Source organism: Leopardus geoffroyi, chromosome D2, assembly GCF_018350155.1.
Source record: "Leopardus geoffroyi isolate Oge1 chromosome D2, O.geoffroyi_Oge1_pat1.0, whole genome shotgun sequence".
Classification (NCBI taxonomy): Eukaryota; Metazoa; Chordata; class Mammalia; order Carnivora; family Felidae; genus Leopardus; species Leopardus geoffroyi.
In genome coordinates, this window is record NC_059334.1 from 59176551 (window position 1) to 59198777 (window position 22227).

At 40.8% G+C, this 22227-nt stretch overlaps 1 protein-coding gene across 1 annotated transcript in view; it reads right to left on the reverse strand.

The window, feature by feature from the left end:
* Window positions 1–22227, reverse strand: part of LOC123576945 (dynamin binding protein) — a 114725-nt gene that overhangs the window by 56276 nt on the left and 36222 nt on the right. Inside the window, exons 3-5 of the mRNA XM_045438549.1 lie at window positions 20553–20707; window positions 18685–18807; window positions 4815–6791 (exon numbers count right to left, since the gene is read on the reverse strand). Coding sequence (XP_045294505.1) covers window positions 4815–6791; window positions 18685–18807; window positions 20553–20697 — 2245 coding nt within the window. The 5' untranslated portion in view covers window positions 20698–20707. The remainder of the gene's footprint in view (window positions 1–4814; window positions 6792–18684; window positions 18808–20552; window positions 20708–22227) is intronic.

The following is a 22227-nucleotide window of genomic DNA, read 5'->3' on the forward strand; positions in this document are numbered from 1 at the left end:
AATATTGAATTATTATGTTGTACACCTAAAACTAATATAATGTTGTACATCAATTATGATAATATAATAAAATTTTTTACAGATATGAATAGTTAAAAATTTATTGTCTAAATATTTTTTAACTTTTTTTTAATTCAGTTTTTGAGAGACAGAGAGAGACAGAAGACGAACGGGGGAGGGGCAGAGAGAGAGGGAGACACAGAATCTGAAGCAGGCTCCAGGCTCTGAACTAATAGCTCACAGCCTGACATGGGGCTCAAACTCACGAACAGTGAGATCATGACCTGAGCCAAAGCCGGACACTTAACCGACTGAGCCACCCAGTTTGTCTAAATTTTGAATTAGCAAAAATATTGTCTAAATTTTGAATTGGCAAAAACAATATTGATTTCAATAGCAAAGTCAAAATCAGAGCAAGTACACAAAATACTTCATTGTTAAAAAAGAAAATGAACTTACATGTACCCTAATGGCCCCACCTGAGGATGCTTTTAGCTACACTCATAATCCAACCAACATCAATCTAAGATGGAAACTCTTTCTTATGCCTGGAATATTAACAAAACAATGATCAATAGGATCAGGGCAAATAAAGCTTTTGTATTTACAATCTTGTTTTAAGAATAACTTTTAAATACTAATTACTTGTGGTATTACTTTACAGTTTTGAAATTATTTTTATTTACAATTTATTTTATGTTAATGTTTTCAATTGCCTATTGTCATGTTAATTTTCTGACTTTGATAAATATTCTATAGGTATGTAAGATGTTAAGGTTAAGGGGAAGCTGAGTGAAGGGTATATGAGAACTTTAATTTTTTGCAACTTTCCTATAGATCTAAAATTATTTTATTTTTTTAATGTTTATTTTTGAGAGAGAAAGATTGTGAGCGGGGAGGGGCAGAGAGAGAGGGAAACACAGAATCCAAAGCAGGCTCCAGGCTCTGAGCTGTCAGCACAGAGCCTGACACAGGGCTTGAACCCATAAACACATCATGACTTGAGCTGAAGTTGGCCGCTTAACCGACTGAGCCACCCAGGTGCCCCAGATCTAAAATTATTTTAAATTAAAAAGTAAGAAAGTCTTTAAAGTCTTTAAAAAGTCTATTATCAGGTAGAGAACACTTTTACATGTTATTAAAATATATAATCTTGTTGGGGCACCTGGGTGGCTCAATTGAGAGTTGGACTTTGGCTCAGGTCATGATCTCATGGTTCGTGAGTTCAAGCCCCACATGGGGCTCAGTGCTGTCAGTGCAAAGTCCACTTTGGATCCTCTACCCCCTCTCTCTGCCCTTGCCCCACTTGCGCTCTCTCAAAAAATAAACATCTTAAAAAAATAGAAATACATAATCTTGTCATAATATTTGGTTCATTACAAACCATGCATTTATATATATGTATGTATGTATGTATGTATGTATGTATGTATATATATATACACACACACATTTCTTATATATGTATATGTGTGTGTGCCATGATAATATAATAATCTCTTTTAGTATTAGCATAAAACAGGAAAATTATAATCTCTGAAACTTTTAATATAAGCCTAACAAAGAAAAATTATTGATTGTAGATGATTATGGTATTACTATTATTACTTAAGAACATGTAAATAAATAGTTTAAAATTCAGAATAATTTATAGTTTAGGAATTAACAGAGATTCCAGTTTCTTTTTCTTGAATCCCAAGGATTACTATCCTTTGGGAATTTGGGAACATTAGCAGATCACAAAAAAACTGATAGAAACAAATGCAAATCCTCTCTGGAATAAGGTGCCTTCATTGTAGGTCTTAACGTTTTGCAAATACTATGACCAGCACACAGTAAAAGATAGTCAGACACATAAGGAGTCTAGACCACATGAATGAGGAGTAGGCGACATCAAAAATAACCCCACTAACACATAATATCTTGGAATCATCATATGCAGACTCTAATACTAAAGTTATGTTTACCGTATGTAAAGAAAATAAAAAACAAGCTGAAAGCTACCTGCAGGAAACAGAAAACTATAAATGATGACATTTCAGATTTGAAAAAAAAAAATAGAGCTTCTTCTACAAAATGAATCCTCATGTCACCATAATTCCAGAGTCTTAAGAAGGAGGTGTATCTGGCTACAACAAAGAACCTTACCTTGGGTCTGACACAGCACTGGACTATTTTGCTACCCATGAACTGTGTCTGATAAGGGGACTGGCATCTCTGTTCCAACAGTCCCCAGAGCCATAGTGGTCCAAGCTCAAAGTAACAAACAGAGGTAGGAGATGTATGAAAACTCTGGGAAGTAGACACGCAACTTCAACTTCTAATTTCATTCGGTTAAACTATGTCCAATTTATCAAGTATTTAATGGGTCTCTACTACCTGCAGAATGCTCTGGCAGGTGTGTGGGAAATGATACACAAAGACAAAGTATATCTTCTCAGTAGGTTTAAAATTCACATTGGGAGGCACATAAACAACTAAATATAATATCAATCAGAATTAGATGAATGCTGTATCAAGAGCATTGGAAGAGTAAAGCCTAGTGCTCAAACTGATGATTTCCTTCTTTTTCACTGTACTGACTATATTACTGAATATCATTTTTATGAAAATAGAAAACGATGACCTTACGAGGTACTGTTAGTGACTGCAAGGAATAATTTCATCACATTAGCAATAGACATAAATAATACTTATTGAAAAAAAATTAACATTAATATAGCCTATGCTGTTGATAGATTCAAATGAAGAAAAATCTTTTTAATTAAGACTGTACACACCCACTGTAGATCTATCACATTATTAAACTTTTAGCACTTAAAAAAAAAAAAAAAGCACGGTAAGAACACTGGCTAAATTATTAAATTAGTCCTAAAAAAGAAGGTCAGTTGAAGAAAAGAAGGCCATTTCATCACTTAGTACCAGTCCATTAATCTATACATCCATTTAAAAACACTGCATGGGATCCTTAAGCACAGAAGACATAGCATTTCTGTGGAACACAATTAATTCTAAAAAGTGTTACTTTAAAAAAAAATGTCTTTTTAGTAATCTCTGCACTCAACATGGGACTCGAATTCACAACTCCAAGATCAAAAGTTGCATGACCCACTGAGCCAGCCAAGCCCTCCTAAAAAGCCTCATTATTGAGAAATTCCCACTACCTGAAATTTGAGACACTTTTGTTCTGCCACCCATATATCTAATGCAAGAATAGTTTACAGGTGTATCTCAAAACTTACAAGTTGGAAGGTGGTGGAAGATCCTGGAACTTGCTATTGCTTTGGGGATGCAGCACTGAGATTCCCTTATAACTCCTTTTCAGGCACACTGAAATCATCAAGGTATCTGGCAATCCCCCCAGGACTTCAGGTACTCATATTAAATGATCACTTTTTTTCTTAATGTCCCCTTTATTATTTTAAGTAAACTCTATGCCCAAAGTGGGGCTCAAACTCATGACCCAAGACCAAGAGTTGCATGCTCTACCGACTGAGCCAGCCAGGTGCCCCTAAGTGATCACCTTCTTGAGGACATGCCTAAGAGCTCATCCTCACGAGTCCCCTTGAGGGTAACTGCTGCTGCCGCCCCTGTTCAGCCCAAGTGCCCTAGTTCTTCCCTGATCCTTCACAGCAAATCTGCTCCAGGACATCCCCCGGCCCTGCCCCGCCTCTGAGGCTGCAGTCCCCTCAGACCTGAATGCGCTCGCATAGCGGTCCTCTCCCGAGCATAGTTTAGATAGAAGTTTCCTCTCCTTAATACCATCTGCTTCCCATCTCTCAGAAGATGACTCCACTTCTGGCCTTCCCATAATACTCTTTCTTGTTGGAACTTATTTTTCCAGTCGCTTGCAGTGATCTAAACTAGAGGGGCAGGTGAGCATGTGTACTTGGCCCGCCTTCTTGAGCCAGCCTCTCCGGACCACCATTCTCCTGCTGGGAGTTCAATCGCTCTCCTGCGATTCCTACATCCACACATTATTTTGTATTATTTTCCTTCCTGAGGACACGTGGGTTCGGAGCTCTCTGGCACACCTGCCCGAAGTGACACAGCCGTGTTCTCCGCGAGCCCTAGACTAATGCTGGTGCCTCACTTTCTTTCTCCTTCTCCTTTATAATTTATTTCTCCCATAAGTCTGGTGAATACAAATAGAGTCCCCGAGGCTGGTCACCCCCAAATTAAGGGACAGAATTTGAATATTTGAATGTGCAAGGTGGGAAGCAGTGAACTGCAGTAGTTAAAAACAAGAGCTCCCAGTTCCCTTGGTAAGCTACTTAATCTCTGCAAATCTTACCTTTCTCATCTATAAAGCAGCCGTATGAATTATCCCAGTGCCTTTACGGTGGCTGTGAAGATTATTTGTGCAAGCAAATGGTAACCAGTCCTTATTATGAACAAGTTAATAAATGTTAGGACTTATGGTTACTATTGAAACCCAGTCCTTAAACCACAAAGATAAAAGATGCAGTTTTTCATGAATCTTAGCCTAGGAGTCGTTAGTCCTCACTACAGCCTGGTTAAGGGACTTCCCAGCTGCCTGACTGCTATGCATACCACACCAGAACAGGAGGCATGAACATCAATGAGGTTTGAGCTTCTTTATCTGGGCATCAAGTGAACTCAGGAAGCTACAGTGAGTGGTCATAGGATATACCAAGACAGACCAGTCGAATTGTGATATGAAATTAGGTAATGAAACAGCAAATCATTCTTTGTCGAAGACGGTAACGTCTCCCTTAAAAAGCACCGGGAGGCTGTTAACGCAGACTTGTGGATGTCAAGAAGCGAGTACATTTTGTTTCCTCACCACTCACCTCTAAGTTGCTGGAGTTCCATATTCAGACTTTCAATGTTGCTCTCGTAGAACTCAAGGTCTTCAAGGGTCTCTGCCCTTAATGATTCATCTTGCTTCTCCTCCACCGTCACGTTTAGCTCTTCTTGAGCCCCGCTACACATATCCAAGTCCTGTTCCATTTCCTGAATCCTCACCAGTACTAACGGACACGGGGAAGTTTGGTCCGGAGTCTGTTCCATGTTCTCAGGGCCCTCCTTTTCTGGGGTCTCACAGCTAGGATGGGGACAGGTTAGGAGCCTGGGGGATATCATTCTGTGCTGTGCCGGGGGAGGCAGGGGAGCTGGACGAGAGGGTCGCACTGCCAAGGGAGGTTCAGGTTTCAGGCTCTGGGGAGAAGTGGACGCTGGAACAGAGGGCCGCGGTGGCGGTGGCCTTAGGGCTTTTCTCCTCTCAGGCAGCTCCTGCTGGCTGAGTAGCTTTGAGGAACCTCGGACAATGTCCTTCTCGGAGTTAAAGTCCAGGATTGAAAAGTGGCGCAAAATTTTATCTGGTTCTGTGCCGGGTCCTGACAAGCTCTTCTCAAACTCTATCAGCTGTTGTGTCAACTTAGAATCCAGGTCAGTGCTGCCTTCTCCCTGCACAAGTGTCATTGCTTCCACTGTGAACCCTTTATCTTGCAGACCAGGCTTCACCTCTGATCCAGAATAAAAGCCAGAGGCATTTTCTTTGAGCGTGTGGGGCTTTTTAACACATCTTACCATGCCCTGGAGCTGAGGGCTCAACAGGCTGGGTCTGACTACCCTAGGGGCAAAAAGACTAGAGCCACTGTGAGGAGGTCGCACTGGCTTCTGAAGGGTTTTTGGTGGGGAGTGCATTCCTCTGGGAGGTAGGCTGGAGCAGTCTTTAGTCCTTGCTTCGAAGGGAACAGGGTCAGGATACTGCTCTGAGCTTAGGAGGCTCCCTCCCACTGGAGAATAATACTGGTTTTTCTGCAGTCTGGGACGAAAAGGTACCTGAGGTTGAGAGGAAACCCCATTGATAGTCTCTGAAGGATCCTTTGCAAAACAGTCTTTGGCAAGAGGCTGTTCGTGCCCCAGGCCCGGGCTTCTCAGGGGCCCTCCTGAGGTGCCCTCGTCCTGATGAGAATTTTTGTTTACTTCATACGCAAAAGTCAGATGCTCCAGGGGAGAAGCAGATGTTTCAGAAATAACACAGTTGGACTTCTCCGCTTTATATTCGAGAGTTTCATGTCTTCTTCCTTCTACTACTATGGAGTTCTCAGAACAATCCAGAGAAGTGTCAGGGATCTCAGCAGGGCTGCTTTCCTCTGGCACATCCATGGTCTCCTCTGCTCTTGTTTTAGGAAAGAGCTTTACAAATCGGTAAGGAAAGATGCCTGTCCTGCCCTTCAGTGATCCTTCCAGCCAGCCATCTTCCAGCGTCCCCAGAATTCGGATTTTATCACCTACCTCAAAATCCAACTCATTTGGCTCCAGGGCTTGGAATCTGTAGAGGGCAATTCCGTAGGTCCCTGGCTGCTCCTCATCCTCTTCGGGCTCCCTCTCCTCTTCTCCTGTAGGGGTGTCTTCTTCACCGTTAACAATGCAATCGTCGTGATTTCCAGAACTTACCAACTCATCCACAGTCCTCAGGGGCCCCAAAAGCTCTACAAAACCTTCTGGAAAAATGCCTCTTCGACCATCTAATTCCCCCTCAAACCAGCCTGGTTCAGGAACTCCAGTAATGGTAATCACATCCCCTTCTCTGAAGTCCAGCTCCTCATCCAGCTGGGCAGAAAGCCCCATCAGCGCCCGGGCTTGTCCCATCGAGTACTCAGGAATCTGGAGCAAGGCACTCTGCGAGTGCCACTGCTGGCTCCGTGAGGACAGGCAGAGCTCCCGTACACACGAGGACGGGAAGAAGCCCCGCGCGCCCCAGCAGCTTCGGCCCTGCAGCCAGCCGGCAGTGGGAGCACCATCGAGAATCACTAGGTCGCCTAAAGAAAGAAAGCAAAGATAATGACCTGAGTCATCACCCCAAAAGAGTATTAACATAACTAATAGTACAACTCATCATTTTAAACGTCAGATTCAGGGAAATATACATCTGGAGTTTTAAGGGCATAATACTTTTTTTTTTTAATGTTTATTTACTTTTTTTTTTTTTTTTCAACGTTTATTTATTTTTGGGACAGAGAGAGACAGAGCATGAACGGGGGAGGGTCAGAGAGAGGGAGACACAGAATCGGAAACAGGCTCCAGGCTCTGAGCCATCAGCCCAGAGCCCGACGCGGGGCTCGAACTCACAGACCACGAGATCGTGACCTGGCTGAAGTCGGACGCTTAACCGACTGCGCCACCCAGGCGCCCCTGTTTATTTACTTATTTTGAGAGAGACAGAGAAAAGAACACGTATGCAAGTGGGTGAGAAGCAGAGAGAGGGACAGGGAGAATCCCAAGCAGGTTCAGCTCTGTCAGCAGAGTCTGACGCAGGGCCTGATCTCATGAACCGTGAGATCATGACCTGAGTCGAAATCAAGAGTCAGACACCTAACCGACTGAGCCACACAGGGCATAATACTTTCGATAATTTAGTGAATTTAGTGAATTTTGACAATTTAATGACAAAATAGTACACGTTTCTGCAAACAAGTGGTTTTCAATGTGTGGTTCATGGAATCCTGGGGGAGCCCCAAGATCTTTTCGGAGAGTCTGTAAAGTCAGAACTATATTTTCTTCATATACTTCACATACTTCAGTAAGCCACAGTTCAATGAGAATGAACGTAGATACAAATATGAGAATCTAGCTTTCTTGTATTAAACCAAATATTAAAGAGATTTGCAAAAATGTAAATGAATGACACTCTTCTCATTAAAATTATTTGGAAAACTATTTTTCATTAAAAATATGCTGTTTATGTTAATATATAATAGGTTTTAAAAATGAATTGATAAATGTTTTTAAATTTTCTGTTTTAATAGCTAATATTGCAAATATCAATAAACCCACATAAGCAAGAGCTCCCTCGGGTCTCAATAACTGTTAAGGGTATAAAAGGGCTCCTAGGATCAAAAAGTTGAAAAATACTGCTTTTAAACAGTGTTCTTACAGTCTGTGTCATTGGATTAGTTTATAAATGATAAAACATATACACATATCTGGGGCACCTGGGTGGCTCAATTAAGTGTTCAACTTTGGCTCAGGTCATGATCTCAGAGCTTGTGAGTTTGAGAACTGCGTTAGGCTCTGTGCTGACAGCTCAGAGCCTGGAGCCTGCTTTGTATTGTGTGTGTGTGTCTCTCTCTCTCTCCGCCCCTCTTCTGCTTGTGCACACACTCTCTCTCTCTCTCAAAAAATAAACAAACATTAAAATATACATGTATATATTTTATATAATATATATATTCATATATATATATCCATATATATATGAATAGGGGCGCCTGGGTGGCTCAGTCAGTTAAGTGTCTGGTTTCAGCCCAGGTCATGATCTCGCAGTTCATGGGTTCGAGCCCTGTGTCGGGCTCTGTGCTGATAGCTCAGAGCCTGGAGCCTGCTTCTGATTCTGTGTCTCCCTCTCTCTCTCTGCCCCTCTCCTGGTCATGCTCTGTCAGTCTGTTTCTCTCTCTCTCTCAAAAATAAATAAAAACATTTAAAATATATGTATGTGTGTGTACACATGTCCACTGTAATCCTTTGAACCAATGCATCTACTCTCTCATGCTAAATTGTATTTAATATCAAATATGGAACAATAAAACAAGTCTTCAGGAATGGTTTCTTTGTTGGAGGTACAGGGTGTGGGCAACAAATTCTTCATTTATATCCTCCAGAGGCCTTTTTGAACTATTCTTATCCTGAAAATACATCATAATAAAGCATGTTCTAGCAATAGGTACTTTTGTTTCGAAAATAGTTCCAATATCAATGTTTCAGTTAACTTCACAAAATGTAAACTGAACAGTTAAGTGTCTGTCTGTCTTACTGTTGAAGAAGGTGAGGTAAAGAAAGGATAGGGGCACAGTGTTTCTGGAAAAAAATGAAATTAAAATTCAGTCTTAGAGGATTCACCCCAACTTAAAGAACTGCTCTATGGTTTTGTAATAAATTGTTAGAAAACAAACTCTTAATTATCTGATGATGAATTATTCATTTTGTGGATTATCAGTTTTAATCTTTTTAAATCTTCCTGTTACTGGATGCCTAGTCAATTTTACTTTCATCAGCAGAGGTGATCAAGGGATGCAAGCAGCCCAAGTAAAATAAGACCAGGGCAGCAAACACCTACCAAAGTCACATAAGTTATTTTATAGTCAAGCATATGTTATAACTAGATTATCTTCTAGGGTATCAACTTTAGGGTATCTTTTAGGGTACTCAACTTCTCTTGATTTGAAAAAAAAAAAAATTAAGTCTGTCCTATCTTCTCACCAAGTGAATGGCATGTTCCTTAATGGCAGGTACCACTTCTCTTTTGTATTTCCTGAGTCTGATACAATGCCTTTCCAGAGCAAGCATTCGTTGTCCAATGTGATGATGATTCTGCAACTCCGACTCCCAAATAAATCAATCCTATCTTCCCTCTGAAACTGGCTCCAGCCTGCTTCCTTCCTTTCTTCCTTTAATGCCTTCTTTCAAAATAGTGTTTCCACTCACTACTTGCCCTGGTCCAATTCTCGCCATCTCACTCTCTTAAACCTTGTCCCAGACTTCATCTTTTCCAGTCTCTTCCAGCCAAACTGAGATGATAAACGTACCAGTTTTATCATATCCCTCCCCCGCTCAATTTTTTCCTGTGAGGCATGAAGGCTTCTTACTACTCCCATAGGATTCTTCTCTAAAAATCCTATTCTTGGGGTACCTAGTGACTCAGTCAGTTGAACGTCCAACCCTTGATTTCTGCTCAGGTCATGATCCCAGGGTTGTGGTATCGAGTCCCATGTCAGGCTGAGCATGAAGCCTGCTTAAGATTCTCTCTCCCTCTGCCCCTCACCCCTGCTCATGCTTCCCTCTCTCTCTACGATAAAAAAAAAAACACAATAAAATAAAATTTAAAATTATTTCTTATTATCTGAAATATATAAAAAATAAGTTTGCTCTAAACTCTCTAAAAAGGTTTAGTTACTAAACTACTAAAAGACTATTCTTATGTTTTTACCTTAGTGCAACCTGGCACCCACATCCAGTCGTAACCCGTTCCCTGCCTCCACCCCAGCCAGACAATATTATCTCCCTATTCCACACAAGGACACTTTCATTAGCTCCTATACAAACAAGACTGTCTGTCTGAAACCCTAGCATCCTTCTCTAAAAGACCTTAGAAACTCATATCCACTTTGGCCATCTGTAGCCTAGTAAAGAAATGATCATTTACATCACTAATTTTGACACTTGTATTTTTATATACTACACAGGACCCAATGTTAAGATTTTGTACTTGGTGGTAGGCACCCAACACATTTTCACTGATTTGATGTTTTACTTAGATATTCCTGAAAAAAATATATAGGGTCTTGGTCCTATATTTCTATATTCCTTTAATTTATGGCTCACTATCCATTGGTTAGAGCTTGGGGTCCTGAGAATTTTATAAATGATTTTTCCCCCACTACCTCTAAGGCTAATCCATCAGAACCACAGAAGAAACTCACTGGAGACATGGCTACTATCCAGGCACAAGAGGCTTTTGGGTGAATCAGAAGAATAAAGGCATGCCATAACTCCCACTCTCCTGGCTTTCCTAAACTGTAGAATTACAATATTTTCCTTGTGTTGCCAGATCTCCATGAAACCCTTATAATAGGGCTTGCTTTTCCTATTTTCACCCGGGTGACTGTATCAGTAGGCTTTATTACCTGGCAGACTGTCATTCTGTTGGCTACTTTTATATAAAAAAAGATCTTTTTTTTTTTTTTTTTTTTTTTTTTGAGAGACAGAGAGAGTGTGTGCAAGCGGGGGAGAGGGGCACTGGGAGAGGAGGGAGAGAGGGAGAGAGAGAGAGAAAGAAAGAAAGAATCTTAAGCTTACTCAAACTTGGAGCCTGACACGGGGCTCCATCCCACAACCCTGGGATCATGACCTGAGCCGAAATCAAGAGTCGGACACTCAACTGACTGAGCCACCCAGGTGCCCCCAAAAAGGTGAATTTTTTTAAGAATCACAGTTTAAACCCCGAAAAGCATGTTAGATTTAATTTTGCTCAACACCCTTATTTTGTAGCTGTTACTGAGTTTTTGCACCATCTCTCATTTGCATCAGAAAGAGTCATGCAGCTATTGCACTGGCATCCCAGGTGAGTCCTGAGGAAGAGGCTTCCTGGTGGTCATTTCCAGCCTTCTGAAACAACAATATGAGGAACTGCTGGAACAGAGTGCCCAGATTTCAAAAACAGAAAAATAGGAAGTGTGGTAGTGACTCTTAGAGTCAGCCTGAGCCTTTCACTCATGCACAAATAATCCCAGCCGCCAGGCTGCTTACGTTTGCTGGTTGATTTTTTAATTCGAACGAGAAATGCATTAGGAATAAGATGGTAAGAACAAACGCAAGCCTTCTTAGAATCTGAAATGTAAGTAGTCTGACTCTGTAGTATTAGGTCCCCCTGCCCCCCAGCCTGAATCACAATGCCCAGGAGACTATGTGCTTTAGGCAGACTCACCACATGTTTTACTTAGATTTCCATATGAGCCATATGAGAACCTTACCCTCATCTGTCACACACACGGCATCACAAATTTATGGCCTGGGCATTATATCATTTATCAGGTTATTTATACATAAATTTATCCAAAATGTTAAAAATAGAACTATCCTATAATCCATTAATCACACTACTGGGTATTTACCCAAAAAATACAAAAACACTAATTCAAAGGTATACATGCACCACTATGTTTATTGCAGCATTATTTACAATGGTCAAATTACGGAATCAGCCCAAGTGTCCATTGATAGATGAATGGATAAAGAAGATGTGGTGTGTATATATATACCTACATATACAATGTAATATTATTCAGCCATAAAAAAGAATGAAATCTTGCCATTTGCCACAACACAGAGAGGAATCTGGGTGGCTTAATCAGTTGAGCAACTGACCTCAGCTCAGATCATGATCTCACAGTTTGTAGGTTCAAGCTTCGCATCAGGCTGTCTGCTATCTGCACAGAGCCCACTTCAGGTCCTCTGTCCCCCCCCTCTCTCTGCACCTTCCCCATTCATGAGTATGCTCTCTCTCTCTCTCTCTCAAAACAAAACATGGATGGAGGTAGAGAGTGCAATCCTAAGTGAAATAAGGCAGTCAGAGAAAGACAAATACCATGATTTCACTCATATGTGGAATTTAAGAAACAAAACAAACAAGCCAAAGGAAAAAAAAAAGAGACAAACTAAGAAACAGACTTTTAACTATAGAGAACTAAGTGATGGTTACCAGAGGGGAGCTGGGGGCGGGGGGGAATGGGGGGAATGGGGGAAATAGGTGATGGGGATTAAGAGTACATTTATCATAGGGACACCTGGGTGGCTCAGTCTGTTCAGCAACCGACTTTGACTCAGGTCATACATGATCTCACGGTTCGTGGGTTTAAGCCCCACACTGGGCTCTGTGCTGACAGCTCAGAGCCTGAAGCCTGCTTCAGATTCTGTGTCTCCCTTGCTCTCTCCCCCTCCCCCTCCCCCACTCACACTTGGTGTCTCTCTCTCAAAAATAAACATTAAAAAAAAAAAAAAGAGTACACCTGTCATGAAGAGCACTGAGTAACATATGGAATTGTTGAATCGTTTTACACCTGAAATTAATATAACACTGTTAACTATACTGGAATTAAAATTAAAAATTTAATTAAAAAATAAAATTATGAATTCATTTTTTATTGGTCTTTTTTGAGGGTGAGGAGGTGGCCTAGAAAATGAGGTTATAAGCATTCTGTGTTATATGAGGCAATTATCAGTGATATTTCATCATTCCCACTAATTTTTTTCTCTCCTCTTTTTCTGTACTTTCCTTTTCATACTCTCTTTTTTTTTGTTTTTTGTTTTCCCTCTCTTTTTTTTCTCCCTCTGTTTATTTTTATTTTTTTTTATTATTTTTTTTTAACGTTTATTTATTTTTGGGACAGGGAGAGACAGAGCATGAACGGGGGAGAGGCAGAGAGAGAGGGAGACACAGAATCGGAAACAGGCTCCAGGCTCTGAGCCATCAGCCCAGAGCCTGACGGCGGGGCTCGAACTCACGGACCCCGAGATCGTGACCTGGCTGAAGTCGGACGCTTAACCGACTGCGCCACCCAGGCGCCCCTCCCTCTGTTTATTTTTAAAACAGTAAATGGCCCTGGCCACCTGCACTGATCCTTTAAGAGAGAGCCTTGTTTTTCTCTGTTTAAAAATATTTCTGTTTGAGGGGGCCTGGGTGGCTCAGTCGGTGAAGCATCCAACCCTTGATTTTGGCTCAGGTCATGATCCCAGGGTCGTGGGATTGAGCATGGTGCCTGCTTAAGATTCATTCTCTCTCTCTCTCTCTCTCTCTCTCTCTCTCTGTCTCCCCCCCCCCACCCCTCCCTCCCTCTCTGTCCTTCTCCCCTCCTTACTCTCGCTCTCTAAAATATAAAAATAAAAATAATTTTTCTATTTGAGTAAAGTAGACACAAAATGTTACATTATTTCAGATGTACAACACGGTAACTCAACAGCTTTACATGTTATGCCATGCTCGCCACAAGCATAGCTACCATTTGTCACCATACATGGTTATTACAATACCATTGACTGTATTCCTCATGCTGTGCCTTTTACCCCTGTGACTTCTTTTTTTTTTTTTTTTTTTTTAACATTTATTTATTTTTGAGACAGAGAGAGACAGAGCATGAACGGGGGAGGGTCAGAGAGAGAGAGGGAGACACAGAATCTGAAACAGGCTCCAGGCTCTGAGCAGTCAGCACAGAGCCCGACGCGGGGCTCGAACCCACATACCGCGAGATCATGACCTGAGCCGAAGTCGGCCGCTTAACCGACTGAGCCACCCAGGCGCCCCTCCCTGTGACTTCTTAATTCCATAGCTGGAATTCTATATCTCTCGCTTGCCCATCCCTCCACTACCTCTCCCCTCTGGCAACCACCAGTTTGTTCTCTGTATTTATAGGCCTGATTTGCTTTTTTGTTTATTCGTTTTTTTTAGATTCCACATATGAGTGAATTCACTTGGTATTTGTCTTTCTCAGTCTGACTTATTTTACTTAGCATAATACTTTTTAGGTCCATCCATGTCGTCACAAATGGCATGATCTCATTCTTTCTTATGGCTGCATAATTTTCCATTACGTATATATATACATACATATATATATATATATATATATATGTATGTATATATATGTATACGTATATGTATATGTATATGTGTACACACACACACACACACACACACACACACACACACCATGTTCCTTATCATCTATCAGTGGATACTTAGGTTGTTTCCACATCTTGGCTATTGTGAATAATGCTGCAATAAACATATAGGCACACATATCTTTTTGAATTAGTGTTTTTGTTTTCTTTGGGTGAATTATTAGAATTATTAGATCATATGGTATTTCTATTTTTAATTTTTTGGGGAACCTCCATGTTTTCCACCAGGACTGTACCAATTTATATCCCCACCAACAGTGTACAAGGGTTCCTTTTTTCCACATCCTCACCAACACTTGTTATCTCTTGTCTTTTTGATTTTAGCCATTCTGACAGGTATAAGGTGATAATCTCATCGTGGTTTTTGATTTGCATTTCCCTGATGATTAGTAATGCTGAACATCTTTTCATGTGTCTTTTGGGACTATATCAAAATGAAAAGCTTTTTCACAGTGAAGGAAACCACCAACAAAATAAAGAAAGCAACCTACTGAATGGGAGAAGATATTTGCAAATGACTTATCTGATAAGAGGTTAATATCCAAAATATATAAAAAAACTTATACAACCCAACACCATAAAAACCCAAACAACCTGATTAAAAAATAGGCAGAGGGTTTGAATAGACATTTTTCCAAAGAAGACATACAGAGACAGCCTTGTTTTCAGAGTTTAAATATAACTCAGAATACAGGGAATAGTCCAAAACAACTGGATGGCTTTGTGGAAAGGAGAAAGGGTGACACCTGCTGGAAGAACTATTGGTGATTCCAATTCCAGATAGAATCTCCCTGGAAAAATGTACAGACACATAAACTTCATGTCATTATTAGGACACAACGTCCCCCCAAAGCACATCCACAAAGTCCAGGAATCCCAGGTTAGGGAATAAGAAGGACAGTTCATCTTTACTGCATGCTTACCTTGTTCCAGATGCTTTAATTTTTTTAATGTTTTATTCATTTTTGAGACAGAGAGAGACAGAGCATGAAAAGGGGAGGGGCAGAGAGAGAGGGAGACACAGAATTGGAAGCAGGCTCCAGGCTCTGAGCCATCAGCCCAGAGCCCGACGCGGGGCTCGAACTCACGGACCGCGAGATCGTGACCTGAGCCGAAGTCGGCCGCCCAACCGACTGAGCCACCCAGGCGCCCCTGGATGCTTTATGTGCGTAACCTCACTCAACCCTCACAACTACCTGGGGTAGGTATTATTATCCTACTGAGGCTGATATAACGTAAGTAACTAGCCTAAAGTCACAGCTACTGAGTTGTAGAGATGGATTGAAATCTAGGGCCATCAGAATTCTTATCTCCTAAGCTCCAAATACATATATATCTTTAATAACATAATTTTACAATTAAAATATATAATTTTTTCTCTTATTATCCCAATGATACTTCTGAACAGTAAGTAGGTAACAATTAACTGAAGGCAGCATGGTAAAACGAAACAGGTCTCAAACATTATCCCACATGCTCTTAAGGTTTCCAAATCCCCTCCTGACATATATTCAATCACCAAAAGTTTTATTTACACAGAACAGAGGGAGCTTCACTGCTACACGGAAGGTACTGAGGAGAGAGAAAGAAACAACAGGGAATAGGACTAATAATACTAGAAGGCAGGGCTAGAGGAATGTATACCACTCGTGAGCTGAGACACTGATCTAATGGAAAAAAACAATTTTCAACCTAAGAAGTAGAAGGGACATTCCAAGCACTAGACTTGAAAATCAGGAAGCCTAGACTCAAGTTTTATAAACTATAGGTGGCATAAAAAAATACTTTCTTTTTTTTACTGGTTTTGTTTCCCACAAGTAAAATTATTATCTGTTAATGTGTACTGTCGTGCATAGAAAACAAGAGAAATTTGGGGCTCCTGGGTGGCACAGTCGGTTAAGCGTCCGACTTCAGCCAGGTCACGATCTCTCGGTCCGTGAGTTTGAGCCCCGCGTCAGGCTCTGGGCTGATGGCTGGGAGCCTGGAGCCTGTTTCCGATCCTGTGTCTCCCTCTCTCTCTGCCCCTCCCCCGTTCATGCTCTGTCTCTCTCTGTCCCAAAAATAAATAAACGTTGAAAAAAAATATTAAAAAAAAAAAAAAGAAAACAAGAGAAATTAAAATCATTTGTGTCTCCTGCTAAACTTCCCAGAAAAATTCAAATTGCAGAGGTGCATCTATCTAACTCTCCCATTCTCAAAGGCTTATGTGTTCAAATCAGAAGACACAGAGCTAAAAGAGACATGAAAAGCATAGAAGGAAACAGAGCTGAATAGTCAGTGCACTCACTGGAAGGAGAGCAGCAGAGAAGAGAACAGATAAAAACACTGACAGTTAGCATATCTCTTTCTAGTCTCTTCCTACGTATTGCCCCTGCTGCATCCTCTTCCTTTGCTTAAAAACTAATCAAGATAACATCTACAGGTTCTAAGACCCAGCCTGAGCTTGAGTCAGTCTTGGTCCAGGAGGCTCCTGGCTGAAAGATTCATGCTAGGGTCTTCCTAAGAATCTATTTTATGCCTGGGATTCCTGAGGCAGATTTTAACTTCAAAGCAAGTTCAGAACCCATGATACCAGTCTTTCCAGGGAAGGCATTCAGCAGAAAATCTCTTTTTAGTATCTAAGGCCTGACTACACAAGATATAAAGCAAAAAAGCTAATTCCAGAAGATACATCTTCCAATTCTCCAAATGTTGTAGACATACTGCATATTCCCACAGAGTATATTCTTATACCATTTATTTGCTCTAGGTATAGGAAAGGACAAATCCATGCCACCCATATCTTCTGCTCAGCTCTAAAGGAAGCTACTGTGCTCTGGCCTTTTCTCCACTCCCTCTGGTCTGATGTGGACTACAGACGCCCCCCCCCCTCCCCGCAGTGGAAGGGCTGTGAGTGGAGACAGATAAAAGTTTCCTGCTATAACATCTTGATCTATTTCTCTCTCCCTTTCCAACACTGATTAACAAGAAAGCGTTCAGAACAGAGGTAGAGGGTCAATGCAAAGTGTAAGAAACTCTCAAAACAGATTTTGAGGATTAAGATCTAAATTCAATATTCCTTCTCACTGCCTAAGGGTTAGGGAAGTTTGCTAGGTTTCTCTCTTTCCCCACCTCTGCGAGCTCTCTCTCTCAGATGTGCACATGGTTTAAGAAATTAAGCCTAGTCCTTCAGGGCCATACTCAAAAGAGCAAGTAACAATATTAAGAACATGCCCAATAAATTCTACCATTTTGCTGGCTCCTCATTTGTCATCACAAAAATTGCATTCATCATAAACATCAGTTTGTGGAACACTACTGGTTTCTGTGCTCATGCAGAAATGTGTGGACTTAATCAAGTATCCTTGGTGAAACGGTTTATGGTCCATCTTTAGAGAAGTTCATACGTCTATCAGAGTAAGTGAGAAATACTTGGAATGTCACTGAGACATGGCTACAACTATTCATTTTAAATCACTTCCTTTTTTTTAATGTTTACTTATTTTTGAGAGAGAGAGAGAGCATAAGCAGGGGAGAGGCAGAGAGAGAGGGGGACAGAGGATCCCAAACGGGCTCCACGCAGACAGCAGAGTCCAGTGTGGGACTTGAACTCATGAACCGTGAGATCATGACCTGTGCCAAAGTCGGACACTTAACCGAGTCACCAGGCACCCCTTAAATCACTTCCTTTTAAAGTGGTTCTGATGATAACTTGAATGTAATATTACCTATCGATAGGGAGTCAAAATGGGGCTATTTGACATCTGTCTCTTAATCTCTATACCACAATTCCTGCTTGATTATTATATAGTAATAAAGAGTAATGTTGCTGGGAAAGCCATATTAGTTTTTAAGGGAAAAAAAGATTAATGTAGTCTGAAGTGTGGCTACAATATGGGGCAGTGGAAAGAGAATGCTGGACTTACAATCAGGTGACATGACTTGACCTTCTGAGGCCAAAAGTTTTCATCTGCAGGTAACATCCTTTGAATCTCATTTTCATTATTTATTAAATGCAGTTAATAATATCCACTTTGCTACCAGGTCTGTGGTGAGGATCAGATGAGAATGTATTTGTGAGCAAATACTATGGAAATTATAAAATGCTATGCAAATATCAGGCATTATTATTGTCAGCACGATCTTGCTATTACTAAACACTCTCCAGAGGTTAGCCACTTTTTTTTTTTTAATTTTTTTTTTTCAACGTTTATTTATTTTTGGGACAGAGAGAGACAGAGCATGAACGGGGGAGGGGCAGAGAGAGAGGGAGACACAGAATCGGAAACAGGCTCCAGGCTCTGAGCCATCAGCCCAGAGCCTGATGCGGGGCTCGAACTCACGGACTGCGAGATCGTGACCTGGCTGAAGTCGGACGCTTAACCGACTGCGCCACCCAGGCGCCCCCACTTTTAAAAATTCAAAAAAAAAAATCTAGTTGTCAAAATGGGCCAGCTCCATTCAACTTATTGTAAACAGTCTACTCCTGAATGGTCAACTTACCTCGGTGGAGGGGAAGACTGTTTAATTCTTGGGATGTAAATTCACAGATACAGACAAACAGCCTCTCTCCTTCTTTTAGACTGGGGATGGTCACAATTTCCACAAAACTGCTGGGGAACTGTCCTGAAAGTAAAAGCAAACGTTTCTAATACTGAAATTTCATTTTCTGTGTACCAGGACATAATAACTTTGTTTCTGAGCCCATTTATAGACACTAAATTGAAAAGTGAGTACTCCTAATTGGAAAATCTACTATAGAAAAAGTACAGCACACAAAATTTCATTCATGCGGAGCAGAAAAAATGCAATTCAATCCAATAAGCATTAACTGGGTGCTACTCTAGACAAGACACACTACAGAGGGAAAAATTAGTAAGACGGTCTTGCTCTCAAAGACCTTAAAATCGAATTCAGACATAAACAATCACTCTGAAATCTAGTGACACAAGAAAAATGCACAGATTGCTATGGACATTAGAGAAGGTAGAAAATGGTTCAGGAAGAATACAAAAAATTTTATGAAAAAGACTGCATTTAAGTCTGAAGACGGGTAGCGTTTTAATAGGTGGTAGTAGACAGACAGGGCCTGTCAGTTGGAAAGCATCAGAAAGTTTAATGGATTCCACCTTCCAAGTATCTCTTGTATCCATCCACTTATCTCCAGACCCATCACCTCGGTCCAGGTCAGCAGCATGTCTCACCTGGGTCACTGCAACAACCTCCCAGGCTGCCTCCCTGCCCTTGGTTTTGCCCTTCCCTATCATTTCTCAATCTGTAGCACTGAGCTTTCTAAAATACAAATCTGACAGTGCTTAAAGCACCTGTATTGTATCCCATTCCATAACTCCATACCACGGCATACGCTGTCCTCCACGATCTAGCTCCTGCTTCTCTCCCCAGCTCCTCTCCCCAGCACCTTCTCCCTTCCTCAACCTTTTAGACCTCATGCCAGGCTGAACTTTTCTCGGACCCTCCATGTTCTTTGTCATTCAAGGGCCTCTGGATAAGCAATTCTCTCTGTCCATCCTCTTTGTGTTGCTAACTCTTACTCATCATTTTTGTCTTAGCTGAGCTATCATTTCTACTACGAAATAATCTATTATCTCCCAAATGTGGGTTAAGTGTTAACAGAGTCTGTATAACAAGCTGCAGCCCAGAATTACATAAATCTATGTCAGTTAAGGACCAGATTTAACACAGGTGCATAGTGTGGGGTAAAAACCTTCACCCTTCCCTAGGCTAGTTAATGAAAGAAACTGGTGCTAACATATATTTGAAAGACTGGAAGAAAGGAAATCAGGTGTATAAGAAGTGGAAGGTAGCTGCACCCAGGGCAGGGGTAGCTTTAATAAATTTGGGCCAACCATGGATCTAAGAAGGAGTGAACAGGACGCATCATGATCCCTTGAAAAACAGAGTGAAAGAAAGGGCAGAAAACGTTTGAGGAAGACAGGTAGAGAAAATATGGTGGAGAGGGACTTACGTTCCACAAATCACAGGTAAAGACTGGTAGTGAAAAATAATGTCAAACAACAGGTTTCTGAATAAAGAAATAACACGTATTTTCAGAAGGTAAACAATGGCACTGAGCACAAAGGACAAAGACCTGGGAAGGATAGGTAAAGATGTGAACAGAAAATTGGCCTAGGGCAGCTGGTATCGAACCATCTCAGCCTTTGGAAGGAACCAATAAGGATAGATGGATTGATAACAAACATTCTCTCCCCACTGGTAAAAACCACAGGAAAAACACAAAAGGATTCTGTAGTTTATTGACTTGGGCTTCCCATTTAACCTTTATTTTTTAATATGGAAAGATTGGAGGGCCTGTGGTCTATTTTGTACCTGAGGAATTATAAGCCTCTTACCTGTAACATCTTCTTTCTTTCCTAGAAGCCAAAATTCATCCACCACTGCCAACACCTCAATAATATCTCCTACAAAGAGCGGTAGTTCTTCTGATACACTAGGGCAAAAGTCAAAGATGGCTCGAACCACTGAGCCAGCCTCCATGTTTTATAACCTGGAAAGACAAGTCAAAAGACATTGGAAAGTGTTAACTATTTAAGACATTGGACTATAGGTCAATATCTTGAGAATGATAAAGCTTAAGATATAAAGATGCTTAGAATCAAGTCAAAGCTAAGCAAATAAGAAGCTTGTACTTTATATTCTTAAGAAATTTAAGTACTGTCTGACAAAAATAATGATTTCCTCATACATTCTTCATTTGATTCTCATGGCACTTCTGGAGTCAGGGGAAAAAAAAAAGTGACCTTTACCTGTGATTGACAGAAAAGGTACAAGTTGGGAAATGTAGACGTCTCAATAGGCCTGAAGGGGCCAATAAGGAAATTAACAGTTTTCAAGTACAGTCAATATAGTACTTTTAAAATACGGTATTTAAAAAGTAGGGGGTTTGGGGAGCCTGTGCTGACAGCTCAGAGCCTTGAGCCTACTTCAGATTCTGTGTCTCCCTCTCTCTCTGCCCTTCCCCCGCTCATGTTCTGTCTCTCTCTCTCAAAAATAAAAATTAACATTAAAAAAAATTTTTTTAAGTAGGGGTTTTTAATATGGCATTTCATTTATAATGAAATAAGATAGTTCCCCAGAACTATCTTAAAGATTAGGATACCTATGCTCAGCAAGTTGAAAAACTTAATTTGTCACAAAGTTCATAGCAGCAGGGCCAGGATTCAGGCTCCTACTTACCCCCTAGCCACCCACCCCCCCAAAAAAGGAATGTGGGATCACACCTCAATGGCAGAGATTTAAAATGTACTGAAAAGTAAAAATCCATGAAAAGAACAAGAAAGGGCGATATAAAAATGACACTTCCTGACAAGATTTAGTACAATAGACCAAATCAAGAATGTGTTTTCAGTTCAAAGACACCTATCCCCCAAGCTTGCATAGTATCCTTTGCACTGTTAAGAGGGTCTTTCACCTTGACATATGTGCCCAAGGAGCCTCCTCGATACACATTTAAACAACAGAAAAGGAGGAAAGACTGGGCGTGTGCTCAGCTGTCAACAAGCCGTGATTAGCAACCTGTCTCTCAGGTGTTTCACAGAGAGCACCTGACGCTCTCCTGAGTATCCAGGCCTCAAGCCTATTTTCCTTTATTCATCTCAAGTATCTGTCTGGTGTTGGTAGAGATGAGGCTTCTAACTTTTGTTTCACATATAACTATGATGACATCAAAAAGCACTAAATGCCTAGTTACCAAAAAAAAAAAAAAAGAAAAAAAAAAGATGGTTACAGTTTTGTTGAGTTTATCACCTAAGAAAACAATGATGTACACAAACATGTTATGCATATAAATAGTTGAGGATATTAATGTGGAGCGCCTTTACAATTTTAATGAATCATGCAACACAATTAAATATTGCATATTTAATTTGTACTGTTGAGTAAAAGGAGCTTATCTCTGTGTTACTGGAATTTTTGTCTATAATGAGATGACTTGGGTCCACAGTGGAAAAGAGAAGTGGCCAGTAACATTCCCTACGTCCTCTGCCCTCTGTATAGAAAAAAATTGAA